Source organism: Fundulus heteroclitus, unplaced genomic scaffold (assembly GCF_011125445.2).
Source record: "Fundulus heteroclitus isolate FHET01 unplaced genomic scaffold, MU-UCD_Fhet_4.1 scaffold_40, whole genome shotgun sequence".
Classification (NCBI taxonomy): Eukaryota; Metazoa; Chordata; class Actinopteri; order Cyprinodontiformes; family Fundulidae; genus Fundulus; species Fundulus heteroclitus.
The window spans coordinates 1,570,935-1,593,267 of NW_023396813.1; the positions used below are offsets into that span (position 1 = coordinate 1,570,935).

Below are 22,333 nucleotides of genomic sequence, written 5' to 3' on the forward strand. Positions count from 1 at the left end.
ACGCTGGATGGACTATGTCTCCCGGCTGGCCTGGGAACGCCTTGGGATTCCTCCTGAGGAGCTGGCCCAAGTGGCCGGGGAGAGGGACGTCTGGGTCTCCCTACTGAAGCTGCTACCCCCGCGACCCGACCCCGGATAAGCGGAAGAAGACGGATGGACGGACGAAGTAAAGTAGCTACTGTGCTATGAATCTATTTGTAATGTCTAAAATAATTTTTTTCGCTTTTTTCTAGACCCACAACTGTGCAAGCCTCTGAAATAATTGCAAATTTGGCACTTGCAATTGACCACAAGAAAGTCAGCAGGTTCAATATATCCAGATCTGATGTATGGGATGGAGCTGTAAGAGGCTTTCGACGCAGCTCATACTCCGAAAAAAGTGAGATCTTTGTGAAGTTCACAGATGATGCAGGGTCTTTAGAAGAAGGGTTGGACACAGGTGGGCCGAGGCGAGAATTCCTCACACTTCTAATGGATCACCTGAGAAATCGTCCCATCTTCGATGGATCTCAAGAAAGACGATATCTTGTGTACAATCCCAAAGGTGTGTTTTTTGACGTTATATTAAAATGAGAAGTTTCAGATAATTTTCTTTTTCTTTTTTTTTCTTCCAGTGATATAGATGGTAATTATGTATGATAATTCTGTACTCTATAACAGCTCTCAGGGAAGATGAGTATTATCTTGCTGGCAAAATGATTGCTGTGTCCGTCATACACGGGGGACCAGCACCACATTTCCTCTCAAAGGACCTTGTCAACCACATAATAGGGAAGCCAAGTTTCAGCGCCACTGTGGAAGATGTAAAAGATGAGGATATAGGGAGAGCTCTACATCAGGTAGAAAATGAGATGATAAGAGATGATAAGTTGTACTTATTTAAAGGGACAGATTTCCACTTATTTTAACCAAATGTAAAAGTCATTTCATTTTATTTTTTTTTAATGCAAGATTTCTATTCATCAAGGACAAGAGTAAACAAGCGTGTATGTTTTAGGGTTGGCCTAATAATACCTTTTGTTTTAAATAGGTCCAGGAAGCCGATTCGCAGGAGTCTTTGCAAAATCGAATTTTGCAAAACAGCACAATGTTCCAAACAGCTGGATGCTTCCGACCTGTCAAAGCTTGTGAGAAGCATACAATTGTGGAGGAGTACCTCAAATGGTACATTATAGACCGCAACCACATTGCCATTCAACGGTAATATTTAAAACCCTTTTTTTCTTTGCCAACAATCATCCAAAAATGTAATAGTTTAGTTTTTAACCTATCCAACATTCAGTCAGTATTACAAATTGCCTGTCACTGCAGCCACTGACACATTGTGAAACAGTGTAACCAGATATTTCTTAAATAGCATGATTGAGGAGCATTCTTACTGGGTTAGATTGTTCTAACTTCAGTTGCTGTGTCCTCTTATTGTCCTATTCAGGTAAATGCTGAACAAAACATTTTAATGTATTGAACGATACTAGCTAATATTAGGTTCCATCACTTTTATGATCCACAAATAGGATCATGTAAGTGTGTCAATCATGAAATACAGTCTGACACTGAGTAAACTTTGTTAAAGACAAATATTTAACTTTTACATGAGCATGTCCACTAGATTCAAGTGAAAGTTCTGTCGTATGTACCTTTTGACATGACGAAACATATTGCAGTTCCCCTGCAATATGTTTGGTTTGCTTTTTGACCCCTTTTCGTCCAGAAACCTGAGCCATTCTGTCCGGTCTGTTCCTGCCTTGTCTGCCCTGCTCGTTTGTTTATTTTTTGTGTCATCTTTTTGTTTTGACAGCCAGTTTGGATTTGTCCCCTGTTCTTTTGATTTTGTGATTAAAAAGCTTCTTTTAAAAGAAACCTCTGCTGGTCTGGCTGAATTCTGGGTCCTTTCCCTCTGATCATTACAAATAATTCTGCCGGCCGACAAGTTTTTATTTTCTTGCAAGGAAAGGTCAGTCCTCACCTGAGCGGTGATGGTAAAGGAAAGACTCTGAGATTGGGGAGACCTAAACATTTATACCTGAGGAGAGGAAAAATAAATAAAATATGTTTCACATCCCTTTGTCTGCTGCAGGGGTCGGCCCCTTCCCCAGAGAGTGTTTTTTACACCCTTTTGTCTGATGCAGGTATTGGCACTGACCCCCAAGGGTGTGTTTCACACCTGGGGCATCCTGCAGGGTTTTGTGTCTCAGTGGGAAGTTAAGAGCATGGGAAGTAGGTGGGAAGTTAAGAGGTCTAGACATGAACATACACAAATGGTCAACATACAAAAGGAGATCTTATACCTTTGGGGAAAAGCATGGTGTAGGGACATCTCAAGTGATTGAACCATAGACAGATTCAAATTTACCATTACACTAGTTGTCATTTTCTGCCAATAAATGCCCTAAATTACAGTATTTTCATTACAATTTTGGGAGAAATTTTGTCAGTAGTTAATAGAATAAAACAGAAATGTTCATTTCACTCAAACACCTACCTTAAATAGTAAAATCAAAGAAACTCATCATTTTCAAGTGGTCTCTTATTTTTTTCCACGACTGTACAGTATATGAATTGTATAGTGCAGTCATATTTGTAATTTTTATCTTCTTCAATGAAATGAAAAAAAAGCTATTGAGTAACTATGTTTTTAGATAATGCCGTGTCAAGCAATGCACTACTACAATGTTGACTTTCTGTTTTTAGATGAAGTGATAGCTGTGTCCCTCCCAGATGTGCTGATGTTTACCACTGGCTTGTCAGCACTGCCACCAGCAGGAATAACACCCCGTCCAAGTATAGGGTTTTTAAATGACTCGCCGTTTCCAATGGCAACCACGTGTTCGAACACACTCAAGCTCCCACTACTCGACTCCTACAGTGTCTTTAGGAAGAATATGGAGTTTGGCATCAAAAATGCGCCAGGCTTTGGGTGTTTTTAGTTGCCAAAAGGACTTTCATGCATAATCACTTTTATTAAAAGTGGTTTGAGCTGTGGCTTGAGCTGTGGCTTGATTTAGTCTGATTTTTTTTATTTTAATCTTTTATTTTTATTAACTCTCTGTTCAGAATAATGCTTTACAAGGTCATGTCTGCATGTTTGCATCAGTTACTGTACTGCCTCTCTTGTTAAAAGGCCATTTGGGACGTGTCATGCATTAAAGTAAAGTTAAAATAAGGTAAAGTAAAACCAGTGTGAGTGCTTCTTACATTGTTCAAATCTGTGCAGTTAGCTACTTGCATAGCATTAAAATCTCAGAGTGGTGTCCTGATTTTTGTTTGTTATTGCTGTTTCCTGTTTTTTACAGCTCTACATATATTTAAAGAAAAAAAAAAAAGAAATCGGAACAAATGCTTTTTGTAAGTAATTGTTGTTTACATGAAAATTGAAAAATAAATAAACAAGGTCTGCTTACGCTGTTTTGTGTTATTTTAAATCGCAAGATAAACGGTCTTTTTCCAACTTTTGTCACTTTAACCTGACAAATAAAAGTAAGCAATAAAACACTATTCCAGCACGTAGTGTGTATTTATAAATAATAATACATTTTATTTAAAAGGCGCCTTTCTAGACACTCAAGGTCACCGTACAGAAGGGTAAAAAACAGAATGTCAGAAACAAAATCAAAACAAAAAACATTTAAAAAATAAATAAATAAATAAATACCGAGGCTGGGACAGGGAAATTGATAATTAAAGAGAATAGGCGGTCTTAAACAGATGAGTTTTGAGTTGTGATTTAAAATTTAGAAGTGAGTCCGTGTTTCTAAGTAGGGGTGGTAGAGAGTTCCAGAGGCGGGGGGCAGAGCGGCTGAATGCTCTGCTCCCCATGGTGGTGAGACGGGCGGAAGGGACAGACAGGTGTAAAGCAGATGAGGATCTAAGAGCACGGGAGGGGGTGGGAATGTGCAGGAGGCCTGACAGATAAGGGGGGGCTAGGTGGTGAAGGGCCTTGAATGTCACCATGAGAATTTTATATTGAATGCGGAACTGCACGGGGAGCGAGTGAAGCTGTTGGAGGACCGGGGTGATGTGGTGGATAGAGGGAGTTCTTGTTATGATGCGAGCAGCTGAGTTCTGGACCAGTTGTAGTTTATGGAGTGATTTCTGAGGAAGGCCGAAGAGGAGAGAGTTGCAGTAATCCAGTCGGGAGGTGACAAGGCTGTGCACAAGTATGGCAGCAGTGTGTGGGGTATGATTTTACATTGCTGATAGAGGAGGATGGGATGGTTGATAGCAGGAAACAAACATTATGGCTGTTTCTCAATTCACGAGAACGCGTACTATCACACATAATTTTTGAGAATTTAGAAACATTTGCTCTTTATTTCCCAAAGTTTTCGGGAGATGTCTGAAAGACCTTGTTTATTTATTTTTATTTTACAACTTTGTAAACAGCTGCCGATTAAACTGAATGTTACAACCTCGACATGATTATAGGAGTTGTTTTACCGAGAAATCAACTAGAAGCGCCGGGAAAACGGCTGCAAAGCGCGCTCCCGACACAGGGGGAACAGATTTTCACGGGGGAACAGAATTGCGCACAACACCGGTTCAAAGGACGGACCAGGGGTCCGTTCTTCGTACGTTGCCTAAAACATCCGAGATCAAATGACACATCCAAGATGATTTCATCCGGCTAATCATGGTCCGGCTAATTGGGTTCTTCGAACACACCTGTTGTTTATGATTAGTATGGCTGGATTGAGTTATCTGAGACAACTGCGCGTTCATGCGTTTGTTTAAAAGGGGAAATGTATCGATAGTAGAAACAATGATCAGCAGGGCTGCCATTGGCTGTTCAGCATGGCCAAAGAACGCCCACAGTTTTTCTCCCAAGCAGAACAAGAGCTTTTAATGGAAGGTTATGCCGAATTTGAGTCATTAATTAAAACACCTAAAAATCTGTTAAAGCCAGGAGAGAGGGCTGGCAAAAAGAAGCAGACAAATTAATGCGTAAATACTGTCCATGGTAGATGTTTCTGTCACTTTCTACAGTATGAATTTTTGCATTTTAATAATCTCATATTTACTTTGTTCTTTTATGTCAGACCCTCCACGGGACCCACTAGAACATGGGGACAAGTAAAAGTGAAATACAAGAATATTCTACAAAATGGTAGCCTTTAATTATTATACTTTATTTTAAAAAGGCACTTGTTATGTCAAGAGATCCAAATATTAGTGTCATTCCTTAGACACGGGAGGTAAAGGACACGTGCAAACTGGGAATTTTAACAAAAAAAAAAATCTTTATCCATAAAAAATGAAAATTTTCCTTTTCCAAGTCATCCACAGTTTACACGGTAAAACTGTATTGCTCCGTGGCTAGAAATTCCATCCATAGTTTTTTCTAATACAATATACGGCTCGACAGGAAGCAAGCCTTTCAAAGTAAAACTAAACTTCACAATAAAATAGCCCGAACAAATCTTCTCACTGAATAGGATAAAAATAAAAAGCAAACCATCATAGAAATAACTTAAATATTTTAGATTTATGGCTCCAACACCACTTTTTCCTCTTTAAAAGCCACTGTTAAATGATGTGTTTGTCTGTTTATAACAGCCACCAAGAAAAATCTCTCTACATTTACACTGTCGCGCTGCGCCAAAGGATCCTTTCTATTGCGCAATACGCGATTAATTCGAAAAACTCTGCAAATTATTCTTGCATCTTCCGCAACAGGTTGCAGTCGTAAAAATGGACATGGCTACGGCAGACTTCCCTATCTCCTCCGCTTATACAGCTGTGATCTAATCTTGTTTACATGAAATAAGCCTGCTCTGGAGCAGGCTTAAGCTGGCGAACATGTTGCTATGACAACAAGTGCAGGATGTCTTTCGAAGAACCAAACGATCCAAGATCATGCCAAATCGTCAACAATGAAATCCTGCTAACTGAGTTAGCGACGTATGAAGAACGGACCCCAGTTCTTTTGTCCAATCAGCGATGATTCCTGTCGCCCGAGGGTACCCACCTTTTCCGTTTTGGTTAATGTCGTTGTGTTTTCTCTTTTTGTGTTGTATTTTCTCTTTTTGTGTTGTGTTTTCTGATTTGACGTAGTGTTTTCTCTTTTTGTGTTGTGTTTTCTGATTTGCTGTTGTGTTTTCTCTTTTTGTGTTGTGTTTTCTGATTTGCCGTTGTGTTTTCTCTTTTTGTGTTGTGTTTTGCACCTCAGGGCTATGGAGGACCAAGTCTTCCATATCTAAAAATAAATACAGAAATAAATAAATGCTCAATAAATAAATAAGCATACAATTAATTGCCACCAAATGAATAAATGTAGGTAGAAATTAAATTATACAGTGAGACATAAATGTATATATCTCTTTTAATTAGCTTATTCTTTTATTCACCTTTGTAATAATTACCTTATTTATTTATTGTGCGTTATAATCTTCAACTTTATTTATTAATTACTTATTTTTTTTAAGTATTTATTTTTGTGCATGTTATAATATTTTTGTCTGTTTTATTCTTCCTTTGTATTTTTTTACCCTATATATTTCTGTGATGCTATTTATTTCTGCCTGTCGTTTTTACATTTCTGCCTGTCCTTTTTACATTTCTGTATGCATTTCTGCCTCATTATGCAAATGAGGAGGGGCTGTGTCTTAAGGGCTCAACTTCTGCCCATTGGTTGGTTAGCATTTTTACTGCATCGGTCAAATCTACATGGCTTTTCCCCACACTAAAGCATTGTTAAGTAATGTCAAATTTAGCAGTCAGACGTTCAGTGTCCGAACTCTTTAAGAAAAGCTGCTAATAGACTGGAAGAATTAGAACGCTGTACATTTGGGATTTGAATGTTTTTCTGTGGTTTCAGATTTGGTTTTTCCAAATCAATAACGCATCGGCGGATGATTTATTCTACAAAACAGACACCTCTCCGCAACCACAGCAAGGCAGACAGTGAGCTACAACCATAGTTTCCCCAAAACGAGTCTCCCATCGCGCTGGGTGAATTACATTGGACCCTATGCAGAGCTCGCTTGATTAGATTATATCTAACATAGACTTTGGTTGTATAGTTTATGGTTCAGCAGCTAAAACACATCTGGCTAAATTAGACATTATTCAACATCAGGCATTAAGATTATGTACTGGAGCATTTAAAACCACACCTACAGCTGCAATAGAAGTAGAAATGGGAGAAATGACATTAGATTTAAGAAGAGCAAAACTAGAAATAAATTATTGGCTGAATTTAAAAGGTAATAACTTAGATCATCCAACTTGGGAAATTTTAAATCCATGTTAGGAAAAAGAAAAGAAAGAAATTAGGAGTTTTGGATGGACAATTGAAAAGAAAAGAAAAGAAAATAATTTAAAATGAATGATTTAGAAATTACTCAAACAACTCCAATATCAATTATACCACCATGGATTTTACCAGAAGCGACAGTAGATATGACAATAATGGAAAAGAAACAAGATAAATCTTACATTGTAGATAGTTATTCAGTACAGTTACATCTAAACAAATATTATCAAAATATTCAAATTTATACAGATGCATTAAAAATAAATGAAAAAATAGGAATAGCATTTGTAGTAACAGAATTCAATATAAGAATAGGAAAACGAATTACAGACGGATTATCAGAAATGTTGGCAATATTACTAGCTTTACAATGGGTAGAAGACACAAAACCATTAAAAACAGTCATTTGTTCAGATTCAAGTTCTGCATTATTAAGTTTAAAATATAACAAATCAGATAGTAGGATGGACATTTTATTAGAAATATTTCATACATTATTCAGAATACAAAACATGGGTTTAATAGTTATATTTGTGTGGGTTCCAGCGCATATTGGGGTAGAAGGAAATGAGAGGGCAGATAAATTGGCAAAGAAGGCGATTCAAAATCCTATAAGTTTTACCATTAAAACAAGTAAATCTGAGGGAAAGAGTATGATTAAAGAAAAACTTATGGAAAAATGGCAAAAAAGGTGGGATGAAGAAAAAACAGGTAGATGGTTTTATAAAATTTGAAAAACAATAAGAGAAAGACGAAATAGAAAAGAGGAGAGGGTGATAACAAGATTAAGATTTGGGCATGCAGGACTTAATTATACACTTTATAAAATTCAAAAGCATAATACCGGCAAATGTGATTATTATGGAAAATTTGAAACAGTAGAACATGTTATATTAGAATGCAATAAATATGAAAGAGAGAGAAGATATACGAGGAAAGAGTTTAAATGTATTAAGGAAAAGATTAATTTGTTAGATATTTTGAGGAAGCATTTGGGGAGTAAACATGTAGACATAGTTATTCAATATATAAAGAAAACTAAATTATATCGTAGAATTTGGTTATAGAAGGAGTGAATTATATAAATGAGTAGAATACTAAGGTACAGATAGATAGATAGATAGATAGATAGATAGATAGATAGATAGATAGATAGATAGATAGATAGATAGATAGATAGATAGATATAGTAGATAAATAGACCATTAGGAACCCCACTCCATACCAGTAAGTGGCGGTAATGCTACTTAAAGTTTGTTGCCAACCGCCATAAAACTCCACAAGCAGAAGAAGAAGAAGAAGAAGAAGAAGAAGAAGAAGAACTCCAACATGACACAGACATTTATACGTAGACGCCGCGACGTTGGGTAAGAGACGTACCTACATAGCGGCCATCTTGCGTCAGACCAAGCTGCGGTCAGAGAGAATACACATCTGAGAATACAGGGAGAAAACTCTGAATCAGGTAAGTTCTCAATCGATTTCCAGACAAATTGCCCTTTTAGGGGCTACATGGGACTAATTGATTGAATTAAATGATTGTCTAACTTAATACATGAGAGAGAGAGAGAGAGAGAGAGAGAGAGAGAGAGAGAGAGAGAGAGAGAGAGAGAGAGAGAGAGAGAGAGAGAGAGAGAGAGAGAGAGCGAGAGTGAGAGAGAGTGTGTGCTTATAATTTGTGTGTATTATATTATGTAGCTGCAAAATATATAACCATGTATCTCATCCAGTTGGACTTCAATTTAAATTGTTTTGTGTAATTTAACTGAAAGGTCACCAGTATTGTGAACATGAATAAAATGAGATCTGAGCTGCCTCCTATTCGTTCTGACAGCACCTGTGTGATCTGTGGTCTGACCCAAAATGGCCGCACTAGAGGCACGTCGGCCTTGCGGCCGGCAGCGTCCAATGGGGCGTCTACGTATATATGTCTATGATGATGATAACGACGATTACGAAGAAGAAGAAGAAAATGGTACAGAATATGGGTTTACAGGTAGGCGAAAACTAAATCTCACCATCATTAAATTACCTCAACTTTAATAAAGTTCTGAAAATAGAAGAGCCATAATTATATAACGACCTAAAAGGAAACTGTAGGAGGACACCAATACGCTGAGATTTCCAATGGAAAGGTCTTAAACAAATTCAACTTTAGCTTCATGCTAACGGTTCTGTTTTCACAAAGAAATTCCTTTTGTTTAACTTGCTGAAGAGGTACTGTAAGGTAATAGTTGTTTCCTAAATACCAGTATCGAACGAATGATTATACGGAGTAAAAATATGTTGCTTCAGGTAAGAGTAGAAAGGTATCAATACCTTAAGTGGCCATTCGTTTTGGATAGTTTAATTGTAGGAACTTGGCTGTCTGGAATATTCTAATCATTCATTAGAATACACTGTGGGAATCATATGGGCTAGTATTGGTATTTTTTTAATATTCAGAAAACACGTTATAACCACATGTATTGGGATGTGGACAATTTACAGCATCTCATTATATGTGTTTATGGCCTTTTATTCTTCAGACACTTTAAAATACTCTCCCATTTTTTTAAACAGGTTTGATTTACCATTGAGACAATACCTCACTCTTTCTAAAGTTCTAACTTCAGATATCAGCGATTACCAGATCTGCGTAGAGGGGGCCTTTCTATCAACCCATTTGGTCATAATAGCCTTTCAAGCCAACATCATGAAAACATTATGAGTTCTCAGGGGGTCAGGTATAAGCCCCAGCGGGCACATGTGTGGACTGAGTGGGGCTGTCTGTCCTATCACCAAACTGATTTCACTGCATACTGCCTGGTTTACACACTGCCTGGTTTACACACACACACATATATATATATATATATATATATATATATATATATATATATATATATAGATAGATAGATAGATAGATAGATAGATAGATAGATAGATAGATAGGACAAAATCCGGGAAATAGCATTTCAGAGAGTTTAAATTTCATAATGCTTATTTGAGATCGTAAGTGCTGTTTTTCTACCAGTTTGGTTTGTTTGTTTGTTTGTTTGTTTGTTTGTAGAGATTTAATTGTGATAAAATTTGAGCTCTTTCAGAGTTCAGACTTTATTGCAAGATAAAATTGAGAGACATAACCTTGGGCTTACAAGGCGATGTCTCTCAGTTCTTCCTTAGCAGGACTTCTACTCTGACATAAAACACACTATACAGCTCATAAAACAATCCCAAGATTTGTCTTGATTTTTGTGTAATCGGGGTAAATTGGACATATTTGCTTATTTTAGTAAGCCATGTAACTTGTTATAATCTCAAGTTTTGGACAGTTATAACACTGGTGTAGCTTCAGTGTGCATGTGTTGTGTTGCTCACAGAGCTCCAGTGAATGCTCAGACACATGAAAAATTTGGGGGAACATTGGTGACAAGCCTGTGTCCACTCTTTTTTTTTTTTTTTTAAGGCGGCTTTAAAACATCATGGCCAGCTGCCATAACTGCTGTTGTTATGGGCAACATGCTAACTTGCTCTGTCTACTCTGTTACCATAATAACACTGCACACATTTTTTTAATCATTCACCAAACGCTATATTTGGGGACATGTCTGGGGTCATCCAAAACTGAGACTTTCCCTGTAAATGAGGAACCCCCAGCAGACTTCCCCGATTCTACTGATGGTTTAGGGTTACTTTGGCTATGAGTAGCATTAGCTTTTACAAAATAAAAGATTATGTTCTTGCCGATAAGGAATGCACAACAGACAAGACAAATCATTACTGGCATCTGTAGATTTCCAACAAACATAAGGAACAGGACTTTCCTTCAATAGAAGTCTTATCATAGATCTTACTGTGTACTGTAAGTAGTTTTTCAAAATCGCTTATTCTTGGCTGTCTCAAGGAAGGTTGTCTCTGGCTGGGAGATTGCCATTAAAAATAAAATGAAGCCACACATCTCTGTTCCCCTTGACAAAGAGAATGTGCACAGACATGTTGTTTGTTGCAGCCAACAACAAAACATTTGTCCCTTCCATTTTCCACCCCATGCAATGTTCCTCATCTGAAAAAAAAGTGGGAGGAACTCCGTGTGGTTTGCTAGCTAGGGAGCGGGGCATGTTGTAAGGTGAGGGATTGGGCTTGGTTGGGGTTCCAAGGTGATAGGCAGTGCCCACCCCAACTGAGGTTTTGAGGATTATAGAGAAAATGTACTAACTACTTCTCTCTGTTGGCAGGAGTCAGCCCTGTAACACACACTTCAGCCTCTTGATAGGCGAAACAGCAGTGTGGTACTGTGCCAAAAGCAGCATGAACCTTCAACAGCCTGCACCTTTTATCCCCCCAGTTCATCCTGATGTACAGATGAAACCCCTGCCATTCTATGATGTGCTGGATGTTCTTGTCAAGCCTTCAAGTCTAGGTCTCTGTATTCCAGTTATGTTTACAGCAAACATATTACTATATCTTTACAAAGACCAGTGCACTTAAACATTTATAGTTGATTATAATCTTATTTGTACTTTAAGGTATGTTAGGGAAAATACAGAATTTAAAAGTAAGCAGTGTGTTTGTTTGTACGTGTTTACATTTTCTTTTGGACCACTTCTGGTATAATCATTTACCTTCTGAAGTTTGAAGACCACCTTTTTTATCGTTACAGATAGGTGTAAATTAACTTTTAAGTTAAGGTTAGGAATGTGCTGGTAAGTTGAGAGTACGGTTAGTGTGATGGTTGGCAAATACTTGATAAGACATGTTTAAAACAGAGTTCTAACATAGTTAGAGGTACGTGTGTGTGGTTTGCTATGGTAAAGTAAATCATTTTATAACAGGAGCAATGTTTTTTAGGAGCAAGTCCTTCACAGAGGTACCATCAAGAAAAGTATTTCATTTTTGCTTTAACACCACAGCAAGTTCGAGAAGTTTGCATATCCAGGTATGACCATTTTCTTAGTCTTTTAGATTGTTGAATAAATCATGTAAATTAAAATTTTTGTATCTTGTGTTTTAGAGACTTCCTGCCAGGTGGCAGAAGGGACTACATGGTTCAAATTCAACTAAGGTAAGAATCTCATACAAATTGATTGAATAATGAACAGGTTCCCCCAGCGTAACGGTGAATGGCTCGCAAGTTTGGGATGAGTGGGATCATGGGTGCTGGTGTGCCATAGGACTTTTCGTTGTCGTACTGACCATAATGGTCAGTAACACAAAAATGTATGTCCCATCGGTGTATAAAACCCTTATGGAAATGATGTTTATCAAAACCGTTTAACACACCCAAAACACATCAGCATAGCTTTGTTTCAAGACTGTTAACGGTAGCTTTGCATGTAAGCTCCAGGTCCTCCTGCCTTGCTCAAATCTTAAAAACAAACAGTATAACACATTAAAAGTAAACCATTTTAACTGTCCCTGCTCATTTCTCTGCCAAACCTCTGGCTCTGTGTCCATTCGGTTGAGTTTGGAGCATCCAGTTGGAAGCAGTTGTAGCCGGCTAGTCTCACTCCTTGTGAATCCCGGCTTGGATGAGTTTTTTTTTTCCTGCCTCTCCATGTGGGCCCACAGACAAGGAGAGAGTGATCCTGTTCGATGCTACTGACAAACAGTGGGCAAAAGAGAATGATTGTTCTGGGCAGATAGGCTTTATACAGTGGGCGCCCTGCTGTGATGGGCAGTTACTTGGAGAGGAGACTGCTGCATTACCCTCCATTACTTTAAATCTGATAATGGAGATGTAATTCTCTATTTTCAGATTTGCAAATGGGTTCTTCAGCCATGATTTGGAACACTAACGAGTCACTGGATTCCTGTGGACGAGAAAAACAGTTAATTCAAAGTTCAGGTCCTTCAGAGACTTGTCCCTGGGAAGAATTGAGGCATGTTTGGCAGAGATCTCACCCTAGCTATAAAAAGTTAATTATAGTGTAAGGTTTCTCCGGCAGGATTCTTGGTGTGCCCCAATGGCACAGAACAATGAAAACAGTCCCAAAAATTGGGCGGACAAACATCAATGGAAACATTCTTGCACCAATCAGCATGAATAATTCATAATTCAGCATTTATCACTCAAGACCACAGTCCAAGTATTTACCTACAATTTAGGGTTCAACTAATTGAGCTAGGCCTGTCTTAGGTTCCTATGCGCACATTATTTTAATTTTATATTAGACTAGGTAAGCTAAGACTGTTCAGTAACCAAGGTCAAATCCGTCTTCTCTACCTCCACCCTGAAAAACCTCCTACTTGGTCCTCCATTCTTCATTCCATGGACAAACATCCATCACTTTCATACCTTACAAATCCAAGAGTACCAGTAGGGGGCATCACAGGGCAGGTTGGGGTTTCCCCACCAGAAAACGCCATGTCGTCTAAGAGATGATGAAAACTGATACGGCCCCAGGGAGAGCCTGCTCTCGGCCAATCTGAGCAAGAAGACCCCGTATTGAATCTAAAAATTATCATTACCAAGTATTTTAAGGATCTTTAGTGCCAATCAGATCCTGAATCTCCCTATGTCAAAGCAAAATATTGCATAAACTGTGGGTCTTGGTGTGTGGGTCTGAAGCAGACAGTTTCCATTTTTTACCATAAAACCATACTGATCAACTTAATGCAACATCACAGTGTAGGTGTCATAACACATAAAATCAAACATGATCATGGAAGTCAGCGGAATAGAAAAGCTGTAAAAAACAGTAACACAATATAAAAAGAGTCTGTATGTCAGTAACACATGTAAACAAGTCCTCGGGCCTTTCAGAGCATGTGGCAGATGTGAATCTAATTGCGCTTAAGTTTTCTGCTCAGGGTTCTCAGGCAACTGTTCTCCGTTTCCGAACAACAAATCATAGTTCTCTGGCTTGTTGCTCTCAAACTTCTTAAGTCCTTTTCTTGTTTCTCCATTTGAACAACGATTGAACTGGATGGTAATGAGTGTTCAGTCCTGGCTCAGGGAATGAGCATTTTATTCCCAGTAAAACGCTCCGTGAAGATGGTTGGCAGACATCAGGCCTTGTTTTCTGTTGAGGAACAGAAACAAGGTGTAAGTAGTGTTCTTATTAAACTCCCAACCATGTGTCATTTATCCCAAACCTCCTTCAACCACGTTCACATCCAGATATTCCCGCTCACAATTATTTTTCTCTCAGTTTAAACTCCTGCACTGTAATCATTACGTCTTGCATTACTCCTATATTAAAGGAGAAATTGTAAAGTTAACTTCATCTGCAGCAGTTTTTCTCCATAATTCTTAACAGAATTCCTCCCATATGTGTCTCACCATTCAATATCTGACAGTTGAAAGTTCTCTTCAGCCTAATTTTATCATATTATCCATTTGATGGCTACTGTGTCAATGTTCATCTTACCTCCTTTAACACACAGTCTCAACAAAGTATTGTATATTAAAACCTTTCAGAAACTTAATGGTGAACCAGTTCTAAAATACTTGATATGTTTCTGAAAAACCCAAACAGAAAACCCTTAAGTTTGTAAAACAATGCTCCACTATGTAGATTTCCAGTTTCTTTGTGATTTTAATCAGAAGCATTCCTACGTATCTCTTCTTCTTATTTTGAAAAGCTCATCTGAGAAAAAGGAAGTGTGTGCATGCCCCAAGCGCACACCATGTCGTAATTGGTTGATATTCACGAAGTAGGCGTAGCCTAGGGAGAAGACAGGAAACAGTTGTATGAATCAGTTTCAGCTTGACATGCATCAAACCAAAGGTCTTCTAATTGAATACTCCTTTCACTCAAAGCAAAGAGCAATTCTAACACCTTTAATTGCCTATTTTAATAGTTTGTTTGCTAATCAACCCTGGTTGTATTTTATCTCCCTGTTTGACTGTGTTTGAAACAAACCTCTAAACTGTAAGCTCACTTTGTGAACAGTAACCAGTTGTTTCTCTTTAAAAAGACAACATCAACTCCGCCTGATCATTTAACAGCCCCATACAGCTCTAGATAAAAATAATTGAGACTTTAAACTTGTTTCATGCATCTAACAGTTGTTTCATTGATAATACAAGCATTCAAACTTGCAACCTCAACCAACTCAGCCCTTTATTGAGTTCTCAGTTCTCATGTGTTTAGTCTTAACCTTGAAGGAAATGTATATATGTTTTTTATACATTTATTTATGATTTTTCAGAGTTAAACAGCCAAGACAGAAGAAAAAAAAGATAACAAAAAGTCAAACAAAAACAAAAATCAACTAGACAGAACAGTGTCAGTTTACTGGAGAACTGTGTTACGGCTGCAGTGGGTCTCTGTTTTTTTTCCTAATAGGGTTCAGGGGTCCGTTCTTCGTACGTCGCTAACTCAGTTAGCAGGATTTCATTGTTGACGATTTGGCATGATCTTGGATCGTTTGGATCTTCGAAAGACATCCTGCACTTGTTGTCATAGCAACATGTGCGCCAGCTTAAGCCTGCTCGAGAGCAGGCTTATTTCATGTAAACAAGATTAGATCACGGCTGTATAAGCGGAGGAGATGGGAAGTCTGTCGTAGCCATGTCCATTTTTGCGACTGCAACCTGTTGCAGAAGGTGCAAGAATAATTTCAGAGTTTTTCGAATTAATCGCGTATTGCGCAATAGAGAGGATCCTTTAGCGCAGTGCGACAGTTTAATTGTAGAGAGATTTTTCTTGATGGCTGTTATAAACAGACAAACACATCATTTAACATCATTTAGCTTTTAAAGAGGAAAAAGTGGTGTTGGAGCCATAAATCTAAAATATTTAAGTTACTTGTATGATGGTTTGCTTTTTATTTTTATCCTATAGTAAGAAGATTTGTTCGGGCCATTTTGTTGTGAAGTTTAGTTTTACTTTGAAAGGCTTGCTTCCTGTCGAGCCGTATATTGTATTAGAAAAAACTATGGATGGATTATCTTGCCACGGACCAATACAGTTTTACCGTGAAACTGTGGATGACTTGGAAAAGGAACATTTTCATTTTTTATGGATAAAGATTTTTTTTTGTTAAAATTCCCAGTTTGAGTCCTTTACTTCCCGTCTCTAAGGAATGACACTGAAATTTGGATCTCTTGACACAACAAGTGCCTTTTTAAAATAAAGTATAATAATTAAAGGCTAACATTTTGTAGAATATTCTTGTATTTCACTTTTACTTGTCCCCATGTTCTAGTGGGTCCTGTGGAGGCTCTGATATAAAAGAACAAAGTAAATATGAGATTATTAAAATGCAAACATTCATACTGTAGAAAGTGATAGAAACATCTACCATGGACAGTATTTACGCATTAATTTGTCTGCTTTTTGCCAGCCCTCTCTCCTGGCTTTAACAGATTTTGAGGTGTTTTAATTAATGACTCAAATTCGGCAAACCCTCCATTAAAGCTCGTGTTCTGCTTGGGAGAAAAACTGTGGGCGTTCTTTGGCCATGCTGACCAGCCAATAGCAGCGCTACTGATCATTGTTTCTACTATCGATACATTTCCCCTTTTAAACAAACGCATGAACGCGCAGTTGTCTCAGATAACTCAATCCAGCCATACTAATCGTAAACAACAGGTGTGTTCGAAGAACCCAATTAGCCGGATCATGATTAGCCGGATGAAATCATCTTGGATGTGTCATTTGATCTCGGATGTTTTAAGCAACATATGAAGAACGGACCCCTGGAGACAGGCCATCTGCAGGTGTTATGTTTGCCCTAATTGGAGCTCTGCTGCTTAAAAGCAGCTAGGCGTGCAGCAGAGGGGAGCCTCTTTTCCTGCTCTCCCTCCTCATAACCCTATTTGGTTTGGTTTATATCTTATGGTTGGGTTTTGTTTGGTTTGTTTTGCATTTGTTTATTTCTGGTTAGTTATGGGTTTTGCATTAATCTCTTTTTGGTTTTTCAGGTTTTATTTCTTTAGTATAATTTAATAAATAAAAATTTCATTTAATCAGAAAATTATGTAATTATGCTTAATTGGCCTCATTGTTGTGTTCAGGTTGCAGTTACATGCCCCTAACTTTGGTTTTCCTGGTTGCAGGTTATTGGTAGTTTTTTGACTGGTTTAAGGTGTTTGTCCAAAATCTAGTAAGGTTCCATTTTTGGTGTTCCATTTGTATGTTGTTGGAGGTCTATGAGGATTTTGGGACTTTTGTTGGAGGGGGGAGAGAGAATTATTTTTGTTTTATAATAGGTAAGTGCTGTCTGGTGTTTGTTGTTTTGGCATCTCCATTTTAGACGACCCTGTATTATTTTAGTTTATTTTTGGGTTGGACTCTGGACTGAGGGCACCGCTGTGGTTTTCTACCATGAGAGGTTTTTGGCCTAGAGGGATTTGCTGCCAGCAGTATCTTGGTGCTTCAAGTGCATTGGCTCTTGGAGGAAAGCCTGAAGACTAGGCTAAGGTTAGTCACTTAGTTAGCTGCAGGAAAATGGAGATTTGCCACTTGTTTGTACCAGTCATGCCCTTCCTGATGGTTATTGGTTAAAGAATTTGGTATTTTCTGACTAGTTCTGTTTTGGAAATTGGTTTGTTGGATTATTTTCTCTGAAAGGGGATACTGTGGGTTCTTTTTTGTCTTCCCCAACTGTAGAACTATTGGAAAAGCTTACAAAGGACCAGATTCGCCAAGTAGCTGAACACTTTAAAATTTATTTTGAAGCTGCAAAAGGATTAAAGTTACCCCGGTTACTGTTTTGATTTCAGATGCTGATGTGACAGATGTAACTTCTCTCAGTTAAGATTCTTTATATGGTGCCTTTTTTTTTTAAGTTGGAAGATGAGTCGTCGGGTCCAACAGTATCTCAAACTTTTCAAGTAAAGTTTCAATCTGAGAGAAGTGAGATGGAAGTGCAGTTTGAGTTGGAAAAAATTGCGGCTAGCACATGAGCTTGAGGAAAGAAAACTAGCTTTAGAAGAAAAGAGGTTAGCACATGAGTTGGAGTTCAAGAAATTATCTCTGGAAGGGGAGCGTTTGAAGTTGAGGTCTGAGAGCAGGTTAAGTGGTGGATCTTTTAATCTTTCTCAAGGTGGTGATGGGTTTTCTGGACATAACTTGGTTAACACGTTGAAGCTGTTGCCTAAGTTTAATGAACAGGATCCTGATGTGTTTTTCTCTGTTTGAGGACATGGCAGAGGACTATGACTGGAGTGATCTAGATTGCTCCATTCTGCTGAAAAGTGTGATGGTGGGTTAGGCCCAAGAAGCTTATATTTCATTAACTAAAGCTGAAAGAGAGGCTAAAAATCTATTAAAGAAGCTTTTTTGAAGGCTTATGAACTGGTTCCTGAACATTACAGGCAACAATTTAGGAACTGTAGGAAGGCTAAAAAACAGACAAATAGCGATCTGGTCACAGAACTAAACACCCAGTTTTATCGCTGGTTATCAGCCGAAGGAGTGAATGATTTTGAATCCCTTTGTGATTTGATAGTGTTGGAACAGTTCAAGAACATTTCTTCCAGATCGGGTTGCCATATATGTTAATGAACAAAAAGTAAAAACTGTTGCTAAAGCTGCTGTCTTAGCAGATGAGTATGTTCTAACCCATAAGGCCCGTTTACACTACACCTAAAAACCGAGCCATGCCGAGACCGGTCCTAGCTTGGTCCAGTTAACTGAGATAAATGCAGCCGTTTACACACACAGGAGTTATCTCGGTTATGGTTCCTTGGTTGCTCCTCGCCTCCTAGTGGCGATCTGCGTTACTACCGCTCTCTGGGATTGAAGGCGGGACCGAGCAAATCAAAATGGCGGCACCCGTCACATTCAGGATGTTATTGTTAGACAGATTCGGCTTTTGGGACGTGGATAAGACAAATTAACGTCTAATAAGGATTTACAGACGCGGGAAACAACAACAGACGCTGAGGTTCATAAGCAGAATCATCTCTGGAAACCGTGTGGCACGGTAAGGAAGCTAGTATTATTATGAATGTCTGAAATTTGTCTGAATGGAGTGTGAATCGGGACGTGCAGCCAGACACGCCGGGAAACCCGCGGACAGTCAGCTGACTGTAAGGGCATGACGCGGTCTGCTCATGCGCTCCTCGTTCTCAGGGAACCGGGATAAAAAAAACCAGTCCGAGACCTGCTGATGAACTGGTCTGCAGTTAGCACGGTCCGGTTATCGTTAGCGCGGTCTGGTTCACTCTGCTGACCATTTACACACAAGAGTTATCTCGGTTACCGAGCTCGGACTGGTCTCGGCTTGGTTAAAAAAGTGTAGTGTAAACGGGCCTATAAAGCTTTGAGTGATTATAATTTGAAAGGTGGCCGTACCTTTAAGGAATCCCATCATGACTGGTTCTCTGGTAAAACTAGATTGGAACCTACATTGAAATTTAAAGCGGACTCAGTTTGTAACTATTGTTGCCAAAAGGGAAACTGGAAAAATGAGTGTCCTCTAAATAAATCAGGTAGAAGTAAACAAGATCATCAAAAACCTGTGGCTTTAGCCAGTATTTCACAGTTGCATTGAGTGGAGTCTACACCTCCAGCTAAAGTTGAAAGTGTAAGACCAACTGTTTTAGCTGCACCTGTTGACTTTGTCTTTTTCAGAATTGACTGATACAGATCCCCAGATTTTTGAGAAAGATGTTGGACAAGACTATCCTTTGACTGTCCTTCATCACACATGGGTTTGTTTCATGGTAGTGGCAGTTCAAATAAAGTGGCTGTGAAGATTCTGCGTGACACCGGAGCATCTGAATCTTTCATATTGGAATCTGTTTTGCCATTTTCTCCATTGTCTGATATTGGTTGTAACGTCTTAATTAGAGGTATTGGGTTGGAAACTTTCTCTGTTTCTCTCCATAAGATCTACTTGTAGTCAGAACTGGTACAAGGTAAAGTAACTTTAGCTGTTCGTCCCTCTTTGCCTGTGGAAGGTGTGTCTCTCATTTTGGCAGGTGGACGTGTGTGGCGAGATGTTGCACCTCGTCCAGTGGTCCGAGCTTCTCCATCTGTTTCTGTGTCAGACGTATGTGCTTGAGACTTTCCTGAGGCTTTCCCAGCTTGTGCAGTAACTCGTGCCATCACTTGTTCTTTGGCTGTTAAGGAGGTTGAGTCTTGTAAGCCTGGTTCTATTAAGAAGACTGCCTGTTCGCCAACTCTTCCTGTTCCTTTGTCACTCAGCAAGTTTATTGCAGCCCAGCCGGAGGACAAAACCCTAGCTGCTCTGTTTAAACAAGTCCAGGCAGCTGAACAGGACACAAAGGTGTCATGTGGGTATTTTCTACAAGATGTGTTGGTATGTAAATGGTTGCCTTATAGTGACCGGGATATTGTAGGTCCAGTTTATCAAGTTGTTGTTCCCGTCAATTTTAGAGACCTTGTTTTGAAAACTGCTCATGGAGAATTGTCTGGCCATTTAGGAGTCAATAAAACTTATAATTGAGCTTTACGTCATTTTTATTGGCCGCGTCTGAAAAAAGATGTCGCTTATTTTGTGAAAACTTATCATACTTTTCAGTTAACTGGGAAACCTAATCACAACTTGAAACCAGCTTCACCTTTTTCTATACCTGTTGCTGGTAAGCCTTTGAATACTTGATCATAGACTGTGTTGGCCCACTGAGTCCTTCAAAGTCGGGATCTGTGTATTTACTGACAGTTATGTGTAAAAGCAGTCGTTATCCTGCGGCATATGCTCTGAAAACCATTACAACAGAGTCGGTGGTCAAAGCTGTGTCAAATTTCATTTCAGTGTTTGGAATTTCAAAGACCATTCAGACAGAGGTACCAATTTCCCTTCACGTATGTTTGCTGAAATTTTTAAAAACTTTGTGTAGTCCATCAACAAAGCAGTGCTTAACATGCTGAAAGCCAGGGGGTGCTAGAGCGTTTTCACCAAACCCTGAAGGCATTGTTGCGAGCATACTGCAAAGTTGAGTAGAGACTGGGAAGAAGGTCTGCCTTGGCTTCTGTTGGCAGCCTGTGAAGTTGTTCAAGAAAGCACAGGGTTCAGTCCAAATTAACTACTGTCTGGACATTACGTACATGGGCCTCTTGCTGTTCTAAAGACTAACTTGGAGAGTTCTGATCCACCATCCATCTTGTTTGACTACATTAATGGTTTTCATCGCAGACTTTTCTTGGCTGGCAAACTAGCTTCTGAGAATCTTAAAAAGATGAAAGCAATAAATTATAATGACAGTAATTACAATAATAATGAATGAATAAATAAATAAAAATACAGGTCCAGATGAGTACGGCAGTCATTTTAGCCCATTATTTTGTATGTATCTATTAAAAGGACCCCACACATCAAAGAACTTGGTTCAAAGAACATGGTTGTCTGACAAAGAGTATCATATTTCTTAGAGATACATACAGGACATCATATCATTAAGCCATTTCTTAAAGCAAGGAAGGGTAGAGGATTTCCATTCCCGCAGAATAACCCGTTTTGCAACCACCACACCAAACATTAGAGCCTGCTGCAGAGACATTGGAAGAGTAAGAGAGAATTTAGAGCAACCCAAAATGATCAAATGTTTATCCGGATATAGAAGCTATAGAAGCTTACTATAAGCGTTACTATAAAATTTAAATATCCTGCACCAGAAATCCATAAGCTTAGGGCAGGACCAAAACACACCCAAAGTCCCATCATCTGATTTACATTTGTCACATGTTGGTGAGACATAGGGAATCGACTTGAGTTTGGTATTAGAAAAGTGCAGATGATGGATAACCTTGAATTGAATAAATTGCATTCTAGAATTAATGGAACAGGTTTTGATTTTTGACAGACTTACAGGACTGTCTCAGAAAATTAGAATATTGTAATAAAGTTCTTTATTTTCTGTAATGCAATTAAAAAACATGAAATGTCATACATTCTGGATTCATTACAAATTAACTGAAATATCGCAAGCCTTTTTTTGTTTTAATATCGCTGATTATGGCTTACAGCTTAAGAAACCCAAATATCCTATCTCAAAATATTAGAATATCGTGAAAAAGTATACTAGTATGCTATTCAACTAATCACTTGAATCGTCTAATTAACTCGAAACACTGCAGGGTTTCCTGAGCCTTGAAAAACACTCAGCTTGGTTCAGTAAACTAAATCACAAGTATGGTAGTGGTTAAGAGACGACATCAGATTCTCACAGTAACTGGTGTA

The 22,333-nt window shown here is 38.6% G+C and overlaps 1 protein-coding gene across 5 annotated transcripts in view; it reads left to right on the plus strand.

Moving 5' to 3' along the window:
- The first annotated feature begins 8,565 nt into the window (after positions 1-8,565).
- LOC105923506 (E3 SUMO-protein ligase PIAS2) overlaps positions 8,566-22,333 on the plus strand; it is a 170,308-nt gene continuing 156,540 nt past the window's right edge. For 3 of the 5 annotated variants that reach the window (XM_036130951.1, XM_036130953.1, XM_036130952.1), the window contains exons 1-5: positions 8,566-8,717; positions 9,087-9,248; positions 11,580-11,654; positions 12,083-12,170; positions 12,246-12,296. In XM_036130951.1, the coding sequence (XP_035986844.1) occupies positions 9,116-9,248; positions 11,580-11,654; positions 12,083-12,170; positions 12,246-12,296 (347 nt within the window). In that variant the 5' untranslated portion in view covers positions 8,566-8,717; positions 9,087-9,115. Of the gene's footprint in view, positions 8,718-9,086; positions 9,249-11,469; positions 11,655-12,082; positions 12,171-12,245; positions 12,297-22,333 lie in introns of those variants that run through there. The other 2 variants (XR_004929136.1, XM_036130949.1) reach the window with 1 other exon arrangement.